A 24573-nucleotide genomic window follows, 5' to 3' on the forward strand; every position below is an offset into this window, starting at 1 on the left:
ATCCATAAAGATCAATGGGACAATATAGAGAGCCCCAAAATAAACTCACACCTATATGTCAATTAATATTGGACAATGGCAAGAACATACTATGGGATAGAGACAGTCTACCGAATAAATGGTATTGGGAAAACTAAACAGATACATGGAAAAAATGTGAAATGAGACCACTTTCTTATATCATATGCAACAATAAACTCAAAATGAATTGAAGACTTAAATGTTAGACTTGAAACCATAAAGCTCTGAGAAGAAAACATAGGCAGTAAAATCTCTGACATTTCTCTTAGGAATATTTTTCCTGTATATCTCCTTGGGCAAAGGAAACAAGAAAAAATAAACAAATGAGACTACATCAAGCTAAAAAGGTTCGGCACCTACTGAAAAGACAACCTACTAAATGGGAGAAGATAGTCACCAATGGCACCTCTGATAGGAGTTAATATACAAAATTTATAAAAAACTCATTCTACTCAACACCAAAAAACAAACCAAACAATCCAATTAAAAAATTGGCAGAGGATCTCAATAGAGACACTACTCCAAAAAGGACATGCAGATCAATGTCACTAATCATCAGAGGAATGCAAATTAAAACCATAATGAGATATCAACTCACACCTGTCAGAATGGCTGTCATCAATAAATCAACAAACAACGAGTGCTGGCGAGGATGTGGAGAAAGGGGAACCCTGGTGCACTGCTGGTGGGAGTGCAGATTGGTGCAGCCACTGTGGAAAACAGTATGGAGATTCCTCAAAAAATTAAAAATGGAACTGCTTTAGGACCCAGCAGGTCCACTTCTGGGTATCCATCTGAAGAAACTCAAAATACTAATTCAAAAAACCATGCACACCTCTATGTTCACTGCAGTGTTATTTACAATATCCAGGATATGGAAGCAGCCCAAGTGCCATCAATGGACAAGTGGATACAAAGTGGTGGTACATATACACGATGGACTATCACTCAGCCATAAAAAAGAGTGAAATCGTACCATTTGTGACAGCATGGATGGACCTAGAGGGTATTATGCTCAGTGAAATAAGTCAGAGAAAGACAAATACCACATGGTTTCACTTATATGTGGAATCTAAAGAACAAAATACACACAAAAAATTGAAACAGACTCATAGACACAGACAACAAACTAACTGGGGGTTGTCAGAGCAGAGGGGCATTGGGGGACTGGATGAAAAAAGCAAAGAGATTAATAAGTACAAATTGGAAGTTACAAAATAGTCTTGGAGATGTAAAGCAGAGTATAGGGAATATAGTCAATAATATTGAGATAAGTACTCATGGTGGCAGACAGGTGCTGGAAATATCCGGAGGAACACTTTGTAAAGCATGTGACTGTCTAAGGACTATGCTGGACACCTGAAACTAAGACAAAATAATATTGAAACTAAACTGTAATAGAGCAGTTTTTACAAATAAATTCCTAGAGTAGAGCTTGATAAATGTTGAGCCATTTTTTTCCAGCTTTATTGAGGTATGAATGATCAACAAAAATTGTATGTGTTTAAGGTGTACTTGATATTTTGTAACATCTTTTGAATCAAATATTGAGTCATTTATAACTTTAAAAATGTTCAGATTTTAGAGATATTTCTATTTCTAGACACACTTTAAAAAGGTCCCATAGAGCCCTGGCCTGACAGCTCAGGTGGTTGGAGCATTGTCCTACACATCTAAAGGCTATAAGTTCGATTCCCGGCCAGGGAACATACTTAGGTTTCGGGTTTGATCCCAGGTCTGGGCACCTACGAGAAGCAATGGATTGATTTATGTTTGTCTCTTTTGCTCTCTGAATCTCTTTCTCTATCTCTCAAATCATAAAAAAAAAAAAAAATTCTGCCCTGACTGGTATGGTCAGTCTTTTGGGCATCATCCCGCAGACAGGTGAAAGGTCACCTGTTTGATTACCAGTCAGAGCACATGCCTGAGTTGTAGGTTCAGTCCCTGGTTGGGGCACGTAGGAGAAGCAACTGATTGATATTTTTCTCTCTCACATCAATGTTTCTCCCCCTCTTTTCTCCCTCCCTTCCCCTTCTCTAAAAATAAATAAATAAAATCTTTAAATATATATGTATATATATATATCCTCAGGTGAGAATTAAAAAATGTCCCATAGAACAATAAAACCATTCTGATATAATTCTTCTTCCAATTATAGCTTCCAATACACCAAACATTTCAGCATTTTCTGAATATTTGTGTTCCTTGGTATAAGAATCTGAAAAATAGCCAAATGGGGCATCCACAGATTCGAGAACTTTCTGTGTGTGTGTGTGTGTGTGTGTTTAAATACCTTGTTAAAACCTAGAAAATGAAAGCCTCCATGTTTTTACTAAAGTCTACTGAGTGTGTCCATTGTGTACCAAAAGTACACAAATTCACAGCCACAGTAGGCTGCACACCATCCAGTTAAGCATCAGCATTAGGACCCTCTCCCTGTGCCTGGTACGTTCTAAGCCTTTCGGCCTATCAGTACCCTCAGATGAAGGAAGGTCAAAATTAGGCTGGTGGTCATGATAAGTTCAGCTACAAGCAAAAATTGCACGTAATTAAATGTGTGTTTGGCATGTTCCCTTTTTGTACATAACTGTCATCTCCTGGATCCCCATCCTCTGAGCTCGGTGACCTCCTTCCAGCTGTCTCTCACCCCTCAGTAGAGCACTCCATCCAGGCCCACCCTATTGGAAATAAGGCTCTTAATCCTACATTTTCTAAGCAAAATTAGAGCAGTCTCGCAAAATGCAGTGTCAGAATATGCCAACGGTATTTCATTCAGTTGCTGATTTTTCTGGGAGAATGTGAATAGCGCATGTGAAAACTGAATGCAGATGCAGAATATGAGAAATAAAACCTGAAGTTCTCTCTTTTTTACATCTCTGATCAGCAGATAACTTACCAATGTCCTCAAATAAGCCCCCTTATCTTCTTCCTACATCTGAATAAAGTGACTGACTACACAGCTGAGTGTTACTGCTCCTGCCAATGGGTTACACTGGAGTTTGGGGCAGGTAGACGCTGAGTGACATCTTGGTTAGCTCTACACCTCCGTTCTCCACTCTGGCCGCAAATCATCTGTAACTGCTACCTTTCCCAAACGGCATTCCCACGGGGCTCTTGGCCTGTCAGCGCTGGTGCCTTTGTTATGATCCTGCCTGTCTTGGACTAAAGAAAAACCAGCTGCAAAATCTGGAATACTCACCAAACTAAGTTGAATTTAGCTTTGGAATACCTCCTCTTTGGTGTGCCATAGTATCATTGAGAATCAGATCCACTTGTCATTTGCAAACAGCTCAGAATGTCAGCACTATGCACTACCTTCAACATGACTGAGTCCACCCTGCTGATCCTGCACAGGAACCCAGGGCCCAGAGAAGTTAAGTGATTTGTCCCAAGTGACTCAGCATTTAAGTGTCCAAGCCTGGACTAAAATTTCTTGGTTCTTAGGCTGGCTCCTTTTTTCTATTTCTCTTTTCTTTTTTAGCCATACCTACTAATTTCTCACCCAAGGGGGGAAAAAGCATTTGTATGAATCTTTGTTCTTAACATAAATAGTCCATGTTAGTACAGCTGGTGGTCAGCATGTCCGTACTCTGTTGCTGACACGTTGTTTGTAATCGGCCATTCTAAATGACTACCTCCAAAAGCAGAATCGGGTTTTTGTTCAACAGTCTTCAACATACCTTTGGCAATTCTGCGTTCTGTGAGGCTAACGGTGACGCTGATTTTCAGTGTAATACGTTGGCATTCTACTTGAGAGGGTTTCCGAATCACTGATTACACGTCCACAAAATCAAAACAGTTAGAAATTGGGGATGTTAACACAGTCCTGTTTCTTTGTTATGAAGTGAGTCGCTGCCAGGAGAATCATTTAAAAACTCACACTGTGGCCTGGCTGTTGCTTGTCATTTGACTTCTTGTGAAACTAAGACCCGCACATATTGTTCTTTTAAAAAGTCAATTTATTCCAGTGCTACAAGTCACCTACTCCAATGAAAAGGGTTGTTGCTAAGTGCTACTGGGAGACAGCTGAAAACTCTCCATACGCCTGAGTCCTCTTCTCTTTCCAATAGCTCATTACCAAAGATAAAGACTGAGGAGTAAACAACTTACTAATGGCCCCATAAATACCCTGTGATGAGTGTCCTGATGTTGATCATGTCAACTGCACAGAAGTATAGCTATATAGATATATATAAATATAGATATAGAGAAGATGAATATAGATATAGAACTACATAGATATATAGATAGGTGCAGATAGATTAGATATACAGTTATAGGTATCTTCCCCATCAAATTTATATTTCTATAGATTCAGGCTTCTTCAAGAGTTGGAGCAAAGACTTCTGGGAGATATAATTCATTACAAAGTATACAGTCCTAACCTGAATTTTTAATCACAAGTGGAACAGTCCGGTGAAACAGACTAATAATTCATTAGACGTAAGGAAAAATAATCTGTAGTGAACACACAATACAATATACAGATGATGTATTATAGACTTGTACACCTGAAACCTATATAATTTTATTAACCAATGTCACCCCATTAAATTCAATTAAAAAAGAAAAGAAAAATAATCCAATTAGACTTTATTTTAAATTAACAAAATTCACAGTGCCTGTGTTGTTGATCACAATATATTTCCCTTAAGCCTCACAATTGCTAAAAATATCAAATCAATCACCGCCCAGATTTCATTATGAAGTGTGTAAAGTAGTGCATTAAAAAGCCATGTTAGCACCAACAAAGTTTACTGGGCAAGTGCGTGCAAGATGCACAGCATACCTTTAAATAGCACTGTTAAAATACCAAATAAAATGTCAGCGTCTGTCAGGTCTCTGGCTTTTATAAATTGTTTAGACTGGGAAACATGGGGTTTGGACATTGTTCTTTTCATATGATGTAGAAAAGAAGAGACTGTAAAAAGAAAAGAACAATAAAGCGTAGCTCATTTTTGAAGTTCTTTCGTGGAAAAACATACTTTGGATCATTACCCTTCTAATCAACAATTTCCTTCTTCCTCTCAATCCTTCCCGTCTGGTATTTACCTTTCTCCCCCTGCCCCCCACCCCCTTCACTCTGGGTGGTATTCTGAGCTTATACATAGTACTCAGTAATCATATTTTTTAAATCACTTCAAAAGAGAACCCCAGGGGGGCATGACAGATATGTATATACTGGGTATTTTTAACCTGGACCATGGCTTTAGTCACCATTTCTATGCTCTTAAAAACACACCAGTGTGTCCTGACCGCAGAGCCCCTCCAAGGGGAGGAAGACCCTTGGAGCAGGAGCGGCTCCTCCCTACCTGCAGACTCATTATTATCACACCTCAGCGGCCATCTCCCTGCCCTCTTCCCTCTGCCCCTTCCTTTTTATTACCACACCACACTCCCCACAATTCCCAAACAACAACACGTCTGTTTCAGCTTCTTCTCTGGATTTCCCACACTTAATGCAACCCAGACCTCACCTTCAGCTCTCCCGAGGCCACTTTGGAAGCCAGCTCGATGACACAGCCAACAGCCATGCGTGCAGCCCCGGACGAGTGCAGCTCATTCCAAATGGTGTCACTGTCCACCTGAGCAAACAGTCAGCAGAGCCCACAGAAAGAGAGGGAGAAGGAGAAGGGGTAGATGAAAGAGGAATGGAGGGGGAGGGGAGTTGAGGAGAGGGGAAGAGAGAGAAAGCAAATTTGTGAGGAAGGGCTGGCAGAGGAACAGCCTATGTACAATAACATTAGTCTTCCGTCTTGGCCAGCTGAAAAGGCCTTCTGGACACAGCTTTGCTTATATTTTTTCTCTACACTGACTTCTCCAGTGGAAACACATTCCTGCCATGCCTCACTGCCATTCCCTGTTTAGATTTCTCATTACAAACAGCATTACATAGGCTAGATCTGGCGTAGTTACAGGCCTGCTAGACACCAGGCCCCAGCAGTAGATAGAGTAAAAGCTAAGAGCACTTAGCTATACATAAAAATCGGATTTGCAAGTGCTACAGGGGGAAAATTCAAATGCCTTTCTGGCTGCAGGTTCACAAAGAGCCAAAGACAATTACTAGGCAAGTAGCAGTAGCAGTCAGTGAGTAGGAAGCAGCGACCACACTTCGGGTTCTCCAACTGAACGGAAGGAGTGTGTGGTCCTCCCACTTAAAACATTTACAGCATTCAACTGCAAGGAGCCAATTTTATTTTTGAAGTGTCAGGTTAAAATTTCTAACATTTAGTACAGTTTGGCAGTTGGTCTTCGTGCAAACTGGTATTATTAAAATTGGAGAGGCCATTAAAATACATGGTTGCTTCTCTACTGGAGAACATTCCTATCCACACAAAGCAGGAACTGGTATTTTGGATTTTCCTTTACAAAATGCTGTGCAGTGAGAGGATATTCACAACAAGGACAAGAGAAGTGCAATAGCCGCGGTTTATAATCATCATGTGTGTTACATATTTTTATGTACAATATATTTCATAACATAAAAAATGACAGTATCACATGGTAGAAGTCTCCTATTTTAGGGCACACAGGACTCGATGCACTATGTGATACACTAAGATTTTTGTGACTGAAGATTTCTCAAACGTGCCAAAGAAGGGAAATTCCACGCAAAATGAAGATAATGATGAAATAATGAAATAATGAAAGAGGCCTAACGACATAGATGAATGCGGTAAATAATAATGAACACATATTCACAACGCACGGAGCGGTTTCCGAGGCGTTTTCACACCCCTGCTCAGGAGATGCTTACCAACCTAACTTCTGTCACGGACAATGAATAACTAAATAACAAATGAGAACAATACCTACACAAATAAATGTAAAATAAGATCCTCTCAAGAACAGTAATGTGGTGAAGGCGGAAGTTTCTGGAATTAAACTGTCGGGGTGATAGTATGGCTGACACAAACCTGAAGGACAGTGGGCCATTAATGAATGTCTCTGTGCCATGGCTCCCTTACCTGTGAAATGGCCACTTTTGAAAGTACCATCAGAAAATAATTTTGGTGAAGATTAAATGAGTAAATGATAAGCAAATGTTAGCTACTTCTATTTGGGCTCCTTTGATGCCCATTTGGTGCTGCCTAACACAGGGCAGAGGCCTACTAAGCGTTCACTGGATGAGTACACTGTGGCTGAGAAAGGGTATTCAGCTGGCCCGAGGACTCGCACACGGACCTCTGACCTGACTGCCCCGTCGTTCTACCACACTCCTGAAATGACCCTTGCTTCTAAGAACGTTCAGCCCAGTCCTGGCCAGTGCTTTAAGCTAAGAACCATGAAATGGCCATCGGGACCTAATCATTTGCCCTCTCAGTTGAAAGTTTTATTTATTTATTTATTTTTCTGAACCAATATAAGTAGTTACTTGAGCTTCATGTGAATACATCCTTGAGGAAGACAGTTGTTTAAGTTGAAAATAAAAAACAACAACATTCATATTCTGTTGCCCAGTTTTTAACAGATTTTAACAGTGGAAAATTTCCTTCCAAAATATTTATAACACCACACTCAATTAGAAAAGTACTGTAACAGCTTATAACAACATGTGTTTGACCATGAAAATAAGGGGCATTAGAGAGCCACACGTGCCTTTGTCTGCCATCCACCTTCCTGTCCATGTCTTCCTCTCTTCCTGAAACTGTTCCTGTTGAGATGATACTCCCTGCCACCAATTTCGGTGTATAAGCCTTTATCAACCAAAATGCCTTATTTTTCTAATTCAGCCAACCTTTGTTGGGTATCTACTATATCATGGGTGCTAAGGGTTGCAGGATGAGGTTTACTTTTCTAATAAGAATACGGTCATCGATTGAAAAAGTGTTGGGCACATAGATACTCAATGGATGCTTGAGATTTTGACCACAACCTAAATTTAGGCCTACCCCTAAAAGGTTTCTCTTTTAAAATATATAAGATTTATCATATATACATATGTGTGTATATATGTAAATAAAAAATATTTATCTAAATACCACTTCAACCTATGTTTTATGCACAGTTAATAACAAAATGGTAGTAATGATCAAGTGTTGTGGGTGCAACCTATTCTCAAATGGGTAATTGTATTCCATCATGAATTTATGAACAGGTTTGTCTTAGCTCAAGTTGCCATTACCAAATACCATAGAATGGGTGGCTTACACAACAGAATTGGATTTCTCACAGTTCTGGAGGCCAGGAAGTCCAAGATCAGATGGCCAGCCAATTCAGTTCCTCTTTGAAATTCTGATTCAATTCTCTTCCTGGCTTGCACATGGCTGTCTCCTCACCATGTCCTCACATGGCCTTTCCTCAATGAGTGCATGTGAAGATAAATATGTCTCTCTTCTCCTTACTAGGCCATCAATCCTATCAAATTAGGACTCTACCCTTATTACCTCATTTAACCTTAATTACCTTCTGAAAGCCCTATCCAATCATAGAGCTTCAACAGATGAATTTGGGAGAAACACAATTTAGTCCACCGCGAGGTTATATCCCAAAAGCTTGTTTATGTGTCAATTTATAAGCATATTTTCCCAAGACATTGAATTCAAAATGGTGTTTCAGGGCCACTAGCTACCAAAAGCTACCCACATGTTTTTGCCCTGTTACAATTTAATAATAGCACCAAAGTTTAAAAAAAAGGGGTGGCCATGTTCTCCCCCTAGAATGATCCGCATCATTAGAAGATATTCCCAAATCCACTTTCTGCCATTTTCTCCTCCCTTTATGTCCCACTTATTGGTGGAGAGATTGTAAAAAACCTCCCCCCACATTAGTGACAGGCATCAAGAAGGAAATCATATGAGAGCTACAATGTCAACTGCTGCAAGACTTCTTGACAGGAGGAAAAAACCCAAAGTAAGAAAGGTTGGTTGTCTCCATCCATTGATATGGAATGGGATAATGAGAGGTTGGAAGGGAAGAGAAAAGGAGCAAAAAGGACTCCACAGGATTAAAAAACTGAGACCAGAAGCACCTAGAACTGTAGGGAGACAGTTACTCCAACATTTGGAAGTTGAAAGTGGAGAGATTAAGGGAGTTGTGCAGAGTTGGCGGTAGATATGGAAAAAATTGTAAATTCCAATAGATCAGGCCAAGAAAGGGGAAAGGGATGGCAGTGGGGGAGAAAGTGACCCTGCTGATGGCACTAGCTGGTCACTACACCTTGCTACAGTGGTTAAGGCATGGAAGGGAAATCGTTAACATGGGAACTATCGTGATGTGAAAAAAACCAGTGTGCTTCTATCGTTTTTTTGTCCCTACCCCACATTTACTTCTTGGTGTGTCCGCCAGTTCATTCATTGGCCTGGTAAGTGTGTGCATGTGGGTGTACATGCAATCCCATTTATGCATGCATTAGGGGGCAGTGGTACCTGAGCTGGGAGATTAGGACTGATACAAAAGAAATGTAAAGAAATTGACTTTCAAAATAGGATTTTGCATGAACACACTAAAAGTCCAGATTTTGTGGTGAAAGAGATTTTTCCCCTCAAAATCCTTCACACATCGTGAACTAAGCCTAGAGGTCTCAGATTATAGTCCTACGTTAGTGACAGCATCAAGACAGTGCCATCCCTGCTTCTCTGAATGATAGTTCAGAAAAAGAGACTCTTTCTATGTGTGACAACCAGGCACAGGGCTTGCTGACCCAGCTACAGGTAGCACATGACAAGAGGCAGAAAAAGTGAAAAGCCATCCCTCCGGTCCTAGGGAGTGGAGAAAGGCAAACCAAAGAGGTGCAATGAAAGCAGGGGAAGTGGAGAGTGATGAGTGAGCAAATCCCAGAAAGAGGAAACGTGTTAGGGAAACTGACTAAATAGTAAAGCCAGTCTTTGATCTTGTTTACACCTGGGACTCTGCAGTCCATGTCTGCCCTCAACTTCAAGCACCACACAGAAAAGTCTGTGAGGCAGTGTGAAAAGTACATGGAAGGTCAGACTGAACATTCCTACAATGCCCTCATGCCCTGTGTGGTACAAATGGAAGCCTCTAGTTCCCATAATCCTCCAAGGGCATGCTATGGGAGAGCCTTTGACGGGGTAACTATGATTGGGGCCACATGGGGTCCACAGGGGAAGCTCGGGGGGACTCCAGTGCCAAGGAGAGCCAAAGTGAGGGGGCTGGAGCCTGGGAACCCTGCCAAGATCTATCTTGCAGTGAAATTAGAAATCAGGAGAGAATCAGCTACTGAGCTCCACTTCTAATGCTGGGAGATCAGGGACAATCAGGAAGACCAAGGAGGTTGCTATGGAAGCCTGAATGTGCAGGCGACAGCCGGGGTATCCAACAATACCGTCAGGACTCTATCCCTCCCTCAAATCCCCAAATGCCATTTTGGGAGAAGAAGCTGAGAGACTGAGCAATTACTTAAACAGACTGTCCAATAATAAGTTGATCTTGAAGACAGAATTTTAAAACTGAAAGAAGGCAATTCAAACTCAAAGACACTGATATATTATTAATTGCAGAGATTAGTGTAATTAGGGAAAAAAAGGAAGAGCATATTTATCACACATATGAGTGAGCATGGGTAATTTCATGTCACTTTTCCAAGGTCAGATATTTACCCTGCTGGATAACAGGAAGAAAGTTCTAGCCAGGACCCTGGGCAGGAGTACCCAATGATATGCTCCATACAGGGCTAGTGATGTACAATTATACTTTAGACTTAATGTGGCAATATGCAACTTACTGCCTCAGAATTGATCTGGAATGTTTACCAAGCTTTTGCTTGCATTTTATTCTTAAAAAACAGTATACTTTCCACTTTCAAACACTTCTGACAATGTAACTAATGTACAAAACATGAAAGCAGTTTTAATAGTCTGCTGAGTAGTTACTATTAAAATGATAGTTAAAATAAAATGATAGTAGTTATCTACTGATCACTCTGAGTAGTTACTCCACAGAGGCCTTGTTTTATGGCCAAAATTAAAATCTATCAATCTTGAAATCATCCCTCAAATGTTCAACTCACTTTATAAATATGTAGGAGGGTCTGGACCCAACTTGTGTCCAAAACTGGGGTTCAGAAATATTAGGTGAGGCTGTCACACAAGAAGTCTTTCCCTATAAGGTAACACAGGGTCAGAACTACAATTATAGAAGCTGGCCCAGAAGGAGGGTCCAGCCATCAGAGAGGAGGCCACAGGGAGCCTGACGACGGTCTGAAGTCTGGCACTGAGATCTCATAGCCCGTACTCCCAGAGACGCATGTCTCTTCAGGAGGGCAGAAAGGGGCAAGGAGATAGAGAAGGCTAAAATTAAAACTAAGATTGGCAATACATTTAAAAATCTATTAAAAAGTGAGGTTGAAGTCGAACTCTTTGATATCAACTTAACATTTATGATGCTAAAAGTGGGAGAGCGAGAGAGGCACATCTTTCCACTTCAGGAAGGACCTCAGAAAACCCGAGGAATCAGCAGCGGGAAACCCCCACAAGCATCAGCAGAGGCCAGCAGGACTCATCAATTAAAAGAAGAAAAAAGGAAAAATGAAAAAAAAGCAAAGAACAGGAGATGGGAAAAAATAGTCCAGCAATTCAGAAGAATATAGCAATTATTCATACTAGTCACTATCTAAGTCCCCTAATATAATTAGGAAGACGTTCTCTCCATGGAAACATGGCGGAACTATAATAAGAGGGAGAGTAAGAGCCAAAAAAGAAAAAAAAAACACTCTTTACACATCTATTTGTAAAAACTTAGTCACCAGATAATACCATCCACATCAGAACAAAAAAAGAACATCACTCGGCAATCTCTCTTTCTAGCAGGGAAAGAGAATGAGGGACAACAAGTGAAACTGCTGTGTCAGACACGATGTATAGAATACGAACGGCAGAAATGTGTTCTCATTCACTCCAGGTCACAGCGGAATGAATTTCAGGAAAGAAAAAGAAAACCAAGGACATTTCAGGTTTTCAGTTCTATTATTATAGATTCTCCTACTCTATAAAGTTAGGGTTTATTATTAATAACAGTACTAATGAAAATAATTGTAGTTATCATCTCATCATCACAGAGTGCTTATTCAGATCCCAGCACCGTGCAAAGCTCTTCACCTGTATTAGCTCACACAGTTCTTACAATCACCATCGACATAGATGCTCTTATTAAGCAGTTTGTATGAAATTCAGAGGGTATTCAGCTAATAACTAGTGGAGTTGGAATGAGAACCCCCCAAAAAGAGTATGAGCTCTTAACCCATATTGATTTTTATGATAATATAATCATAATCTAATAACTAATAAAATGCTTTTAAAAGATTCTAATCATATTTGTAGAATCAAAGATTTACCTAGTGAAATAAATCAGCTAAGACCTCTAAGAATGATTTATCTTAAAGGTGTTGAACTACCATGTAAATTTTCTACAATACAAAAAATTCAAATGCCATAAGTTGGATCTGAGCTGGTTGGACTTTCCCCAAGTGCTGGCATTTGTTCGCCATTTTTCTAAGGCCGTGGTTCTGAGTGGGGGTGGTTTTGTCCCCCAGGGACTAATTGGTGATTTCTGGAGACTTTTTTAGTCATCAAGACTGAGAGGCAGGTGTGTTTCTGGCTTCTTTTGGGTAGAAGCCAGGAATGTTGCTAAGCATCTTACAGTGCAACAGGACAGTATAACAAAGAAAAATCTGACCCAAAGGTCAATAATGCCAAGGTTGAGAAATCTTGCCCTGGGAACACTGAGAATCATATAAATAACAGTGCTGCCTCATTCAAATCGCCTGCTAGAAATTTCAAAGGCAAATTTGTGGTCTTTCTCTAGTAAATGTAGTAGCTACTATAGCATACATTTATGTCCTAATTCCATTCCTGGCTCCTCGTATTTTCACTTTTGAATGATTACCACACCTACTTTATAAACACACATCCACAGTTCATATTTATTTGTTTTGAAAGCTGCCTCAAATCCTTTATGGAATATGGCAAAACTAAAAAGAAAATAGAAAAAAGGGATGAGAAGCAAAAAGAGAAAGCAGAGAGACAGCCCAGAGAGTATGTAGGAAAGGAGAAAGAAGGAACAGAGAAAAAATGTTTTATATTTTTATGGTGACTTTTTAAAAGTTGTGCTCCTTCTTGCTTCTTACTTGGAAGACAACCAAGAATAATTTTTTCAATATTGTTCTTTTCCTGAATTTAGCCAAATAATTGTGTCTACTGAATAGAATCAACACTAATATAAACCTATATTTAAGAATTGTTCTGCCTTTTTGAGTTTCTTAAGTTTCACAAATGTTAGTGACCGAGCCAGGAAAAACCTTTCACAGTTCTTCTCATTCGTTTGCTCCAATCTCCACTTATCTTTCTTTAATACATCAAAGAAAAAGACTGCAATTTCTTTTAATGGCTTCAAAAAGGAAATAATTATATAACATCAGTGGCAGAGAAGACCAAGGACATCATGAGGTTACTGGCATCTATACCAAGAAGAAAAAAAAAAAAGAAAGAAAGAAAGAAACACTTTCTACCTATTGAAGGCTGGGCCCTTGAGAAATAGTGGTTCCTGAGAATGTTGGGTCTGTCCCTGGGCACAGGGAAGGCTGGGAGGTCATGGGTCACCTGATGCCTTTCAGCAGCCATGGCTTATCTGGTTGAGTGGAAATATATAAGCGCCATTTCTGAGTATACCCATCCTTCCAAAATGTTTACCTCCTTAGAAACAGATTCTGAGCATCTGAGAGTGAGGTATAACATATCAAAAACCATTGTTTTCACAGTTGATTTATTCCACCATGGATTAGGAGCATGAATTTAAATGACCAAAACTTCATTATCTGGATTTTTCAGGAAATGAAGATGTTCCCTGAGTGGCCCCACCCCCACCCCCATCTCCTGATGTTCAAAAGCCTCTGTGCTTCTGTTGGGTATTCACCTAATGGCCTTCAATTTTTTTTTTAATTCTTTAACCTGAGAATGGCCACATAAAAATGGACAGCAAAATACACGTGTGACATACAGTACGCAGAATAATCCTAGTTCCAATAAGGCGGCTGTCCAAAGATAGCACTGCCACTGGAAATACACACTGGCATCTAATTCATGGTTTAAAAAACAGCAGTAACAACAGCAGTGCTTTCCCTGAATATTTCCTCAGATCTGAGCAGGTATAATTTAATGTTAACTAGGGCATAAGGGATATTTTGGTGTAAGAGGGGCTGATGACCAGTGTAGACAGAAAGACTCCATGAACAGAGACAAAGTACGAAGAAAACGCCTGGAACGACTCATATATAGGGGTGGAACGGATTAAATATAGGGCTAAAGTGGTAGCCACGTGTTCCGTTACCTCCAGAGGTCCTACCAGTGATACAGAGGTGATATAATGTAAGGAAAATGAGGTGGGGCCCGAGGTACCATTTTTCAGTTGTAAATATTGAGAATTCACTTAAAAAAAAAAAATCTTCAGCCAGGATAAAAAAATCCTGTTTCTTGAATATGGATCCTGGGCTGCCAGTGCATAACTTCTGCCGTCCACAGCGACTCATTTTTGCACTAAGTTTAAAAATTCTAAAGCAGGAAAGGGAAAATAGTGTCTCACAGGAACGAGCTGGGTTGGCTCCTTGTGTACAACCATCACAGCCTCGCTCAAGCGGATGTCATGGGGGGTGGGGGGACTTGGAGTGTGTAATTACACACGGTGTGATTATAAAGGGTTCCAGCCTCTGAGACTACAAGTAGAGGACTGGAGCAAGGACAGTCAGATTAACATTTCAAGAAAATGCTAAAAATATTCACAGCACTAGAGTTTTATTGCACTATTAAAGTTTGTTATTTGAGAAAATAGATAGTGATGAAAATTGTAATTAACTCAGCAATGATTTTAAATTCATTTGAAGCATGTGAATTGCAGCAACATCTACATGCATATGAAAGTGTAGCCACATATTTTTAACTCATAATGTCTATTCAGTCCATGGACAATACTGGGTATGTGAACGAAATCATGGGCTTCATGTAATTAATAACTTCATGGCCTTTGGATTAGTGAACACAAATTAAGAAAACTGGTCTAAATTTTCTCTATGATTTAGGCTCTAAAAAGCTGCAAAGAATGATACATTCATCCTCACAATTTTAAAGAGGCTGAATAAATATTTACTTGAGGGGCAGTTGGGAACTGGGGTCACAGGCAACCAAGAAACATGAATTGTCTAACACTTTAACTGGATTCTTGAAAGGAGGAAAGAGAAAAAAAATGAGGCAAAAGAAATATTTAAGAGATGACAGAGACATACTCAAAAATAATGGAACCACAGACCTAAGATATTCAAAGCTTAACTAGAAAACAAAACAGCAAAGAAAGCAATCACACAAACATATGAGAAAACCATACCAAGACACATCAAAATGTTAAAAACTCAACCAAAAATCTTGACCAAAAAAAGCCAGAGAAAAATGACACATTACACAAAACCGAACAAAGTTAAGAAGATAACAGATTTCTTATAGTAGAAAATATTCAAGCTAGAAGACAATGGAATGACATTTTCAAAGAAAAAAAAAGGCAACCGAGTATTCTATATTAACAAAAATATCTTTTAAAAACAATGTTAAGAGATAACATATTTTTCAGAAAAATAACAGCCATGCTACTCTATTGCCATCCGACCTGAGTGACAAAGAATGGTTAAAGAGCCCCCCACACACTCCACATCCATGGGGGTCCGCAGGGTGTTCCCAGTCCACATGACCAACACAAGCAAGCATTTAGAAGTTTTTATAGTAATCTGATCAGAAAAATTTTATATTGACATATGTTCACTCTAATATGTATAATTGAGTTTTGATTTTGTATGTTTTCTATACCTCATTTTTAGTAATTCTTTTTATGCATCTTATGAAAGTTCTGCATTATGACAGATAGGAAATAAAACATAAGCAAACAAAATATTGTTCTTCACACACCACTATTTGAGAAGCGTTACGTTTACAGAGAAAGGTCTTTTTCTTCCAAATTGTCCAAAGAAAGAACTCTATTTGGGTAAAAGAAGAAGACAGAAAAGGTGAAGCTGGAGGTAAAATTAAGATACATCAAGAGTTTTAGTAATAAAGTAGCCCTGTCAAGATAAGTTGTATCAAGAGACAATGAGCAGCAATAATCTTAGTATTACACCAATAGTTTGTACTTGGAGGCTTCCCTATCCTCAAGATCTGGAGAAATTGTCAGGCTTTCTAATAAACTCTATAACAGAAATCTCAAGGAACCAATCTTTGGATAAAGTTTCCTTTACCTTACCCCATTCTTTTGGGCGGCAGCTTTGGCAAGGGTATTGTCAATGCTTATAATTCAACACCACCTTATTTATATTTAACTTTAGAGACCTTGAAAACTATCTCTTCCATTTGCAATCTGTTCAAACTTGGGCATGCTCATTAACAGCTCCAAGCCTTAAGAAAAATGGAGATAAACTACCTTCCTCACAACATCACTGCACAATAGCATTATATTAGTTAGCAGGTGTAAAGTACTTAACGTAGCACAACACAACGGCGAAAGTAGGAAGCTCTCAGTAAACGGAAAGTGTGAAAAAAATCCCAGAATTTTGGTTCCAACATTACTTTCTATTCCATTACAGCACATCAAAAACAAAATCATATGTGGTAATGCTGGAAGCCAGAAACTACCTCCAATCAGAATGCTACATTTTTTTTTAGCTACATATGGATCTAGTTCAACTAGAGTTTCCTGAATGAACGTGGACCTTTTCCAAGCACATCCAGCACAGCTCAATCACTGGCACCTGAAACAAAGCTAATGCTCGGAAAAGCTGCACGTGATAGAAATTAAGCTACCTGTACTGAAAGTGGATGTGAAAGTATTTCCCTCTATTTAAAAGGGAAATAGAGTGACTTAAAAGAAAAGGATTCAGGCACCGTCTCCTTTGTATAATCTAAACGCCACTTGTTGATTCCTTTCAGAGATATCCCAGAGTTAAATGTAACACTATTGTACCCGTTAAGGAACCAGGTTTCACACGCACTATGTTTGGTTGATGTAGTATATGATTCTTCTTCCTAGGATGCCTTGAATATTTCACCCTGAAAAATGGGAATCAAAACTCTTCAGCCGACACCAAGCAGGCTAGTAAGTTCTTGCTTCTATGCTGTTGGTAGGGCCATGGGGCATTTCTGAATAATTGAGTTTAAGCTTGAATAATGATCAGATGCCCCTAGAGACCTCCTGACAGACACCAGACTCAACAAAGAAACAGGTTCTTCATCACTGGACTGCTTCTGTACCCCTTCAACCATGTTGTATAAGAGTTTAACTATAAAAGAAACTAAATATCTCCTCAACTTCTGCACTGCATCAGGTGAAGTGCATTTTTAAGTGAATCATCTATTACGGACTAGATATTTCTTCACACAGCATCTTGATTTGGTAACTTAGATATTATCTACTATTTTTTAAATCACTAACATCACTTTAGCTTGAGCTAATTTCTAAGACTCAGTTTTTCTACATAGTTCATTCAGCTTTAAGCTCATTATAGTATGTATAATGGCATCTGTAAGCCAAATTTTGTATTTGTTTGTTTGGGGAAATAGAATAATTACTTTTTTTCACTTAAGAGGTATTTGAGTAGTGCCACATCTTTCTATCAGTAAGCCTCCATTCTTACAGCTACAGCTGAAGATTCCAGCAGACATTTCCTTCCCAGGAACACTGATAATGGGAGTGGCAGTAGGAAAGATTCCGAGATAGAAAAGCCTAATTTATCAGTAGGTTCAGTGCAAGTTGTAGTAAAGTCAAATGTATTACTCCAAGGAACCAAACAGTAAATATCTTTGATTAGCATCTAAAGAAAGACACAGGGCACAGAGTGAGGAAACTAGTAAATGCTGGACTCTGTTAAACACTTTACAAACATTACCCATTTTTTTCCCCATGATAGCTCAATAAACATATTGCTTGGGTCCCTTTTACAAAGAGGAAACTGAGCTTTACAGATGCTAAGTAACTTGAACAAAAAGTTTCATAACTGATAAGGCACAGAGCTGGTCTCTCAATCAAAGTCAACCCCAGACATGAGTGTTGTTATGTGCTGAACTGTATTCCTCCCAAACTCAAATGCTGCAGCCCAATGTGACTCTATTTGTAGACAGGACCTTTAAAAAGGTCATTAAGTTGAATGTAGTCATTAGGCTAGGGTCCTAATCCAATATCACTGGTGTCCTCATAGGAAGACACCAGGTATCCATGCACACACACGGAGAAGGCCATGTGAGAACGCGGTAACAAGGTTGCCATCTGCAAGCCAAAGAGAGAGGCCCCACGGGAAATCAATCCTTCAGCACTTGGTCTTGGACTTCCAATTTCCATAACTGTGAGAACATAAATTTCTGTTTGAGTCACCTGGGCTGTGGTATATTTTATGGATGCTAGAGTAAACGGATACAGATAGGAACTTTGTAAAGGTTTTTCTATACTGTTTGTTTATAGACTCTTTTTAATGACATACCATGAAGGCTGGTGTTTAGTGCCATGAGTGCAGGGTCTGACATGTAATAGATGCTTAATAAGTTTTTGTCAAAAAATGAATTAATGATTGGGAACAAATTAATTCTATAATGATATACAAGGTCTGTCCAGAAAAAGTCCAGCCATTGTTAATATAATGAGAACGGTTTGCGCGACATTGATATAACTTGGCAGCCAAGGAGAGTAGACTGGAATGTGCATGTGTGAACAATGACAATGACTGTACTAGTGAAGTGGGGGTAGTCACTGTACTAGTCGGTATACGCCATTGGGTGAGCATGTGTACTGTGTGGACATCCCATTCAAAATGACTGAATGAGTAGAGCAATGAATCCGCATCAAATTTTGTGTTAAGCTTGAACATTCCTCTGTGGAAACTGTTTGGATGACTCAGAAGGCCACAGCTATGGGCAACTGGTGATTGGCAGCTTTATCAGGATAATGCACCCACTCATGCATCACATCTCATGCAGAGAATTTTGCGAAACATCAAATCACCCAGGTGACTCAGCCCCCCTACAGCCCAGATTTCATTCCCTGTGACTTCTGGCTTTTCCCCAAACTAAAATCACCTTTGAAAGAGATTTCAGACCATCGATGAGATTCAGGAAAATATGATGGGGCAGCTGATGGCGATTGGGAGAACTGTGTGAGGTCCCAAGGTGCCTACTTTGAAGGGGACTGAGGTGTCATTGTCCTATGTACAATGTTTCTTGTATCTTCTTTAATAAATGTCTCCATTTTTCATGTTACATGGCTGGATACCTTCTGGAGAGTTGCTCGTATGGAGAAAGACATGCAGGTTATGATTATTACAATAGCTTTATTAACTCAAAGGAATGTTACCCACAACTGCAAACCTTCTTTTGCTCACTCCTGTATTTTTTGCCAGGGTTTCAATGTGACTAAAAAGTCTAAAATGTGTTATAAAATCTCTATCCAATTCAGGTCCTGCAGTACACACATAACTTAGTGAGGAACGCTGCTCGCTCCTGCAGTCGGGGCACACCCAGACTTGCCGCTCTCCTTTGCCAGTATTAGACAGCTCCTTTTCCTGGCTCAGTGTTCGGCAACACCTGGAATGCCCCTTGTGCCCTGGACTTTTCTTGTCTAGGTTCACCCCTGCCCAAGAGAAACTTTCCCACCCTGTAACTATTTGCCCAAAGGAGACAGCATGCACTCTAAGGCCTAGTCAACCAAATCCCCAAGTATGTCCCAGTTGATCCCCAAAGAGGATAACAAGGCACATTTCATGAGTTACCTCTACTTTACAGGAGAAACTGAAGCCCATAGATATTAAATGATTTGCCCACTCATGATCATAGAGAATCTTGCCACTCAAAGTGTGGCCCATGGATAAGTAGGTAGCATTGATATCACATGGGTGTTGGTGAGAAATACAGAAATTCAGGCTCCATCAGTTCTGTTGAATCAGAATCTCCACTTCAGCGCTGCAGAGCAGGAGAAACACTGTTGAAGCAATGCCAGTGTGGAGATGTGAATCCAAATGTTCTAATTTCTCAGTCAAGGTTCTTCGCCCATGTGCGTCAGCACAGTGGGTTCTGAAACAGCGCCCCCTCCCCCATTACTCGTCTCCCTAAAGTGGTAGAACATCAGTTGGGTAGGTATGTCAGATGAGACTTTGAGGTTTCAGTGCTTTGAAGAGTTTTTAAATCATACCCTTGAGACAGCAGCCTATTTATTTTCTGCAAAACCAGACCTAATTAGGGCCACCTGTCAGAGTGAGGAAGTGTCTGGTGACCATCACTTTTTCCCTCCTGTAGGATAGTAATGAAAGTCATCTTTCTGAGCTGAGGACCTATGTTATTCTTCGGTGCATCCTTCCTCAGTCGGCTCTGCGGCCTGTGACAATGGGTGTTCCCCCTCCTCCTATGTGATACAACATGCCAGCTCTTTGAATGTATATATTCATTTCTTAGATATTCTGCTAAAACCCTGCGACCTTTGAAATGGGGCTGGGATGGATTTATGATGACAATGGGTGGGTGAAGCCACATGCCTTCTCTCTTTTGTTCAGCACTGGGAGGAACACATAAATGACAGCCCACTCCCTTGGGATCACGTGTAGGGCATAATGCCCACACCTTAGCTTCTTTAGTCATGGTGAGATGAAAAAGAAGCAGAGCAGCTACAGGGAGGACCTTCAGACTCCAAGTAAAACCATGGATATGATGAATGAAGACTGTGACCAATATTCCATATGGAAAGGAGGCGTTACCTATTAACGCAGCAGCTGGAAGAGACAAGGGGCACGTCATGTATGTTAACGTGCTACTAGAAACCGCCTTGCAGTGTGATCGACTGCTTTCCGGGGGCTCTGCTGACCTTGCGTGTGCAATTTCTAGTTATTCCCTACCTTTAAACAACATTCTTTACTATTTATGTGCCAGTAACAAGAAGAGAGGAACATATTTGTTGTGGCAAAGTATTACACTTTGAGACTCGAGGAATCCTTACTTAAGATTCTGGTAAACCGAAGAATTTGCCAAGTAATATATGGACTCCTGTGGATTATGTGGTCAGCCAAGGAATTGGAGAGTCACCGTTGTTGTTATTCACAGTTTCAGTGACCTGTTGCTTAGTCCCACCAAGGCTGAGTGAAGAGAGAAAGCCAAGTAATACTGCTTCAGTACTGTCCTACTGTTTCTTCATTAACCTGATGTACACAGTGTATAAATGATAGTTCATAATATGCTAACCGTTTTCTTCTCTAGAGAGTGCATGTTAGAGCCCCCTGTTCCTACCAAGATCGGCTTAACAAAATTAACTTGGGGTGTGAGAAGATTTTTCAGTGTTCTAGTTAGGGCTGAAATGCTGTGTAGAGATGCATAGTTTTTCACCCCAAATTAGTGATGTCTGAGTGTGTGGATTTACTATGTTACAGGAATTTCAATAGAGAAGCGAATATGGCAAAATAAACAACTGCGTTATGACTGGGGCTATTCTCATCAGGGAGAGGAGCGCTGACAGTCACTGAGCTGAAGTGGTGGTGAGCTGTGTGTGCACAGTGTTGTGGTTAAGAGCTGGGGAATCAGGAGATTTCTACTTCACCACCCACTACTTGTGTGACTTGAACTTCTTACTCCCCTCTCTGAGCCTCGGGGTCCTTTTCTGTAGAATAGGAAGCCTCAGTTACATCTTTTGTATTAAGACGCCTGAAACTGGTATAAGGATTAAAAGATACAAGGTAGGTTATCCTTGCCAGCTGCACATACAGGATAGTCAGTCTCTGAGGTGAGGTTGTGAATCAGTCCAGTTATGTGAGAACCAATAGGGTAAAGAGTTCTCTAGCCCCCCGACTAAGCCAGGGCATTGCACCTGTCCCTCTACCCAGGACATAATTCCGTCATTAAAGTCAATCCTCTGGACCCCATTAGGGCCAAGGTTAACAGTTATTATTTTACTCACATGGTTAGAGTACAGTCTTAAATTACTTAGTTGACATTTTTTATTGGCTTTTTTCATATAATATTGAAAATATGGAGGATCAAAAACTGATAGTTACTAGTAAGAAACGTCCCTGGAATTCATATTCCAAAGGTCGAGTTTCTTTCATTATATACATGCAACATACAATTGACCGTGAAGAAATTGGGAGGTCTCCATCCTTTGGTCCACACACTAACTTAATGCGATCAACAAATCAGTCACCCCGAATTTTTCACCTTGGATGTAAATTAGCAGGGACCAGACAGAGACAACAGAGGCCACAATATAACGGTGTCATTCAAAAAGCCACTAAAATGAACATGGAAAGGCACTGGGAAGTATCATGCAAATTCCAGGGCATTTTCCTCACACTTGAACACGGGCAGGTGTTACAGTGCTGTATCTAATTTGCAGCTGCACGATGTGTGCAGGAAACTGTCTGAATAACATCCCCGGGGGATGGGAACCCCAGAGCTCATAATGCCGCTAAGACGTGGAGCCACCCAGGTGTCTCATAGCTCAGGACCTGCTATTGAGTCCCAGACCCCTGAGTCCTTTTTAACTGCGCCCCCTGTCTCAGGCTCCTCCAGATCTCAAGGTCAGATCTTAAGAGAGATCTCAGGATCTCACGTTGTACCTGTAAATCCAGCTTGCCTGCCCTCACGTCACCACACTTCAATCCACAAGTCAAGAAGTCCAAGAGCTCTGCATGTTCCGGACAGGACAACCCTACCCCCCGCTATTCACATCTGCATGGGCAGGAGTGAGGGTGGGGACTCAGAACTCTGAGCCGTCCTGACAGGCCTCCATCGGCCTCCCTGAACTTTGTTTCCCCACCATCCTGCCTTGGGCCCTCAGTACAGATCTCATGATTTCCTGGATCCCTCTTTAAGCAGTCACCCCAAGAAGCCAAGGCTCCCAGGTGATCCCTCACTCATCAGTTCTAATCTTCAAAAGGCAACGCTTCCCGTCAACTACCTGCTCTGTCCCCAGCCCCAACAGCATCCACACACCATTCGTTGCTTTCTTTTCTCCATAACACTCACCATTACACAGCCATACAGGGTGGAGCAAAAGTAGGCTTACAGTCGTGAGCACGCAAAACACGGAGTTTACTCTTGTGTTCTTATTTATTAGTTATTGCCTTATTTCCATACACACAACTATAAACCTACTTTTGCTCTCTATTAACTCCCAGGTCTTTCTCACTAAAATTGATGAATAGAAATAGAGGATTAACACAGAGAAAAGGTGATAAAAAAATAGTAGGAGATATAAGTGGGAATCAAAAAGGGAAAAAGCATCAAAATGTAAGAGAAAATCAAGAGGCTAGAGATGGCTCCATACTTGGCACATGGTAGTCTCCCCATGCCTGTTTACTTTATAAATGAGTGGGTGGATGGATGTTGGCGTATCTAAAGGAAAGGCAACAGGTTAAGTAAAAAAGTGTCATCTCTTCAGTAGCAAATAATTTCAGTACTTACAGGCCTTATTTTTTTATTTCTTTGAGTGATCACATTTCAAACTGGTGTAGGATTATTCTGAGAAGGCTTTACAGGTTGTTATAAAGCATAGGTAGATATGCGTCCATAGTAAATATTAATTAGATACCACATAAGTCATATTATTTATATTATAACAATAAATTAACCAAATGATTTGGGTATCATTCTAAATGTGTTAGTTTTTTAACAGTCTCACTAGTTTTCAGAAAAACAATGGTTCGATGTATGTATTTAAAGGCCTTTATTTTACTTATTACTTTATATTTAAAATTAAGACTTTGCACAGTAACAACAATGCCACTGCCCAGAAGTCAGGAGCCCCGGGTTCTACTCGGGGGGGTTGGAATGACTAACCCCCCTAGGAACTCTGCCGTGAACTGCCCGCTATTTCTCAAGCATTCAGTCAACGAATTTATTTTAATTTTGGATTTTGAAAGAAAAATGATTTGAAAATTTAGACATTATGCTTCACTGACCTTTCTGTCGAAATACTTCACAATGACAAATGCAGTAACGGTATGCCAATATTATGTACATTATTGAACATTATTAGTTTGTCACAAGGATGAGTATCTGGATCTGGAACTGTCCAGGGGGGAAACATGACAAAGGCAAACATTTTTTTCACATCAAAATGAAAGGAGAAGGTAGGACTGGATTTAGATGCATTTCAGGCTGCAACGCATAGAAGCTGGCTTGAGTCATTTTTTGAGGAGATCCCATTTCCTTTGCAAACTCTAAATTTTTGTCTAAGCTAAGGCTTTATGTTTTCTTGACAGTCAGAAGTGGCAATCAGTAGATGACTGTATATTCAAATGTATTCAAGTATGTTTTTATTTTTCAGCGTTTTTGTTTCATGGAGCCATAGATTTCTTGAGTTAGGTAGAAGCCTAAAGTTCGTCAAATCCATTTACCTTCAGCGACGGCAGATTCTAAGATGCAATTTCTTCTCGTCGCAGGGCTTATAATCAAGACACATATGGAAGTGAGGAAAATCATTATAGATAATTGATAGAACAAGTAACTCTAGAAAAGGATGTTTTTTCTTTCCTGCTATTGGATCTCTTTGGTTAATATAGATGCACATATAATTTTTTACAGACATTAAGGTCCA

The 24573-nt window shown here is 40.1% G+C and overlaps 1 protein-coding gene across 10 annotated transcripts in view; it reads right to left on the reverse strand.

Annotated features, from left to right (window-relative positions):
* The window catches only part of HDAC9 (histone deacetylase 9), an 825995-nt gene that overhangs the window by 184327 nt on the left and 617095 nt on the right, over positions 1-24573 (reverse strand). For all 10 annotated transcript variants that reach the window (XM_053926230.2, XM_053926229.2, XM_053926235.2 and 7 more), the window contains one exon: positions 5499-5606. In XM_053926230.2, coding sequence (XP_053782205.1) covers positions 5499-5606 — 108 coding nt within the window. The remainder of the gene's footprint in view (positions 1-5498; positions 5607-24573) is intronic.

The sequence above is a fragment of the Desmodus rotundus genome, chromosome 6, assembly GCF_022682495.2.
Source record: "Desmodus rotundus isolate HL8 chromosome 6, HLdesRot8A.1, whole genome shotgun sequence".
Lineage (NCBI taxonomy): Eukaryota > Metazoa > Chordata > Mammalia > Chiroptera > Phyllostomidae > Desmodus > Desmodus rotundus.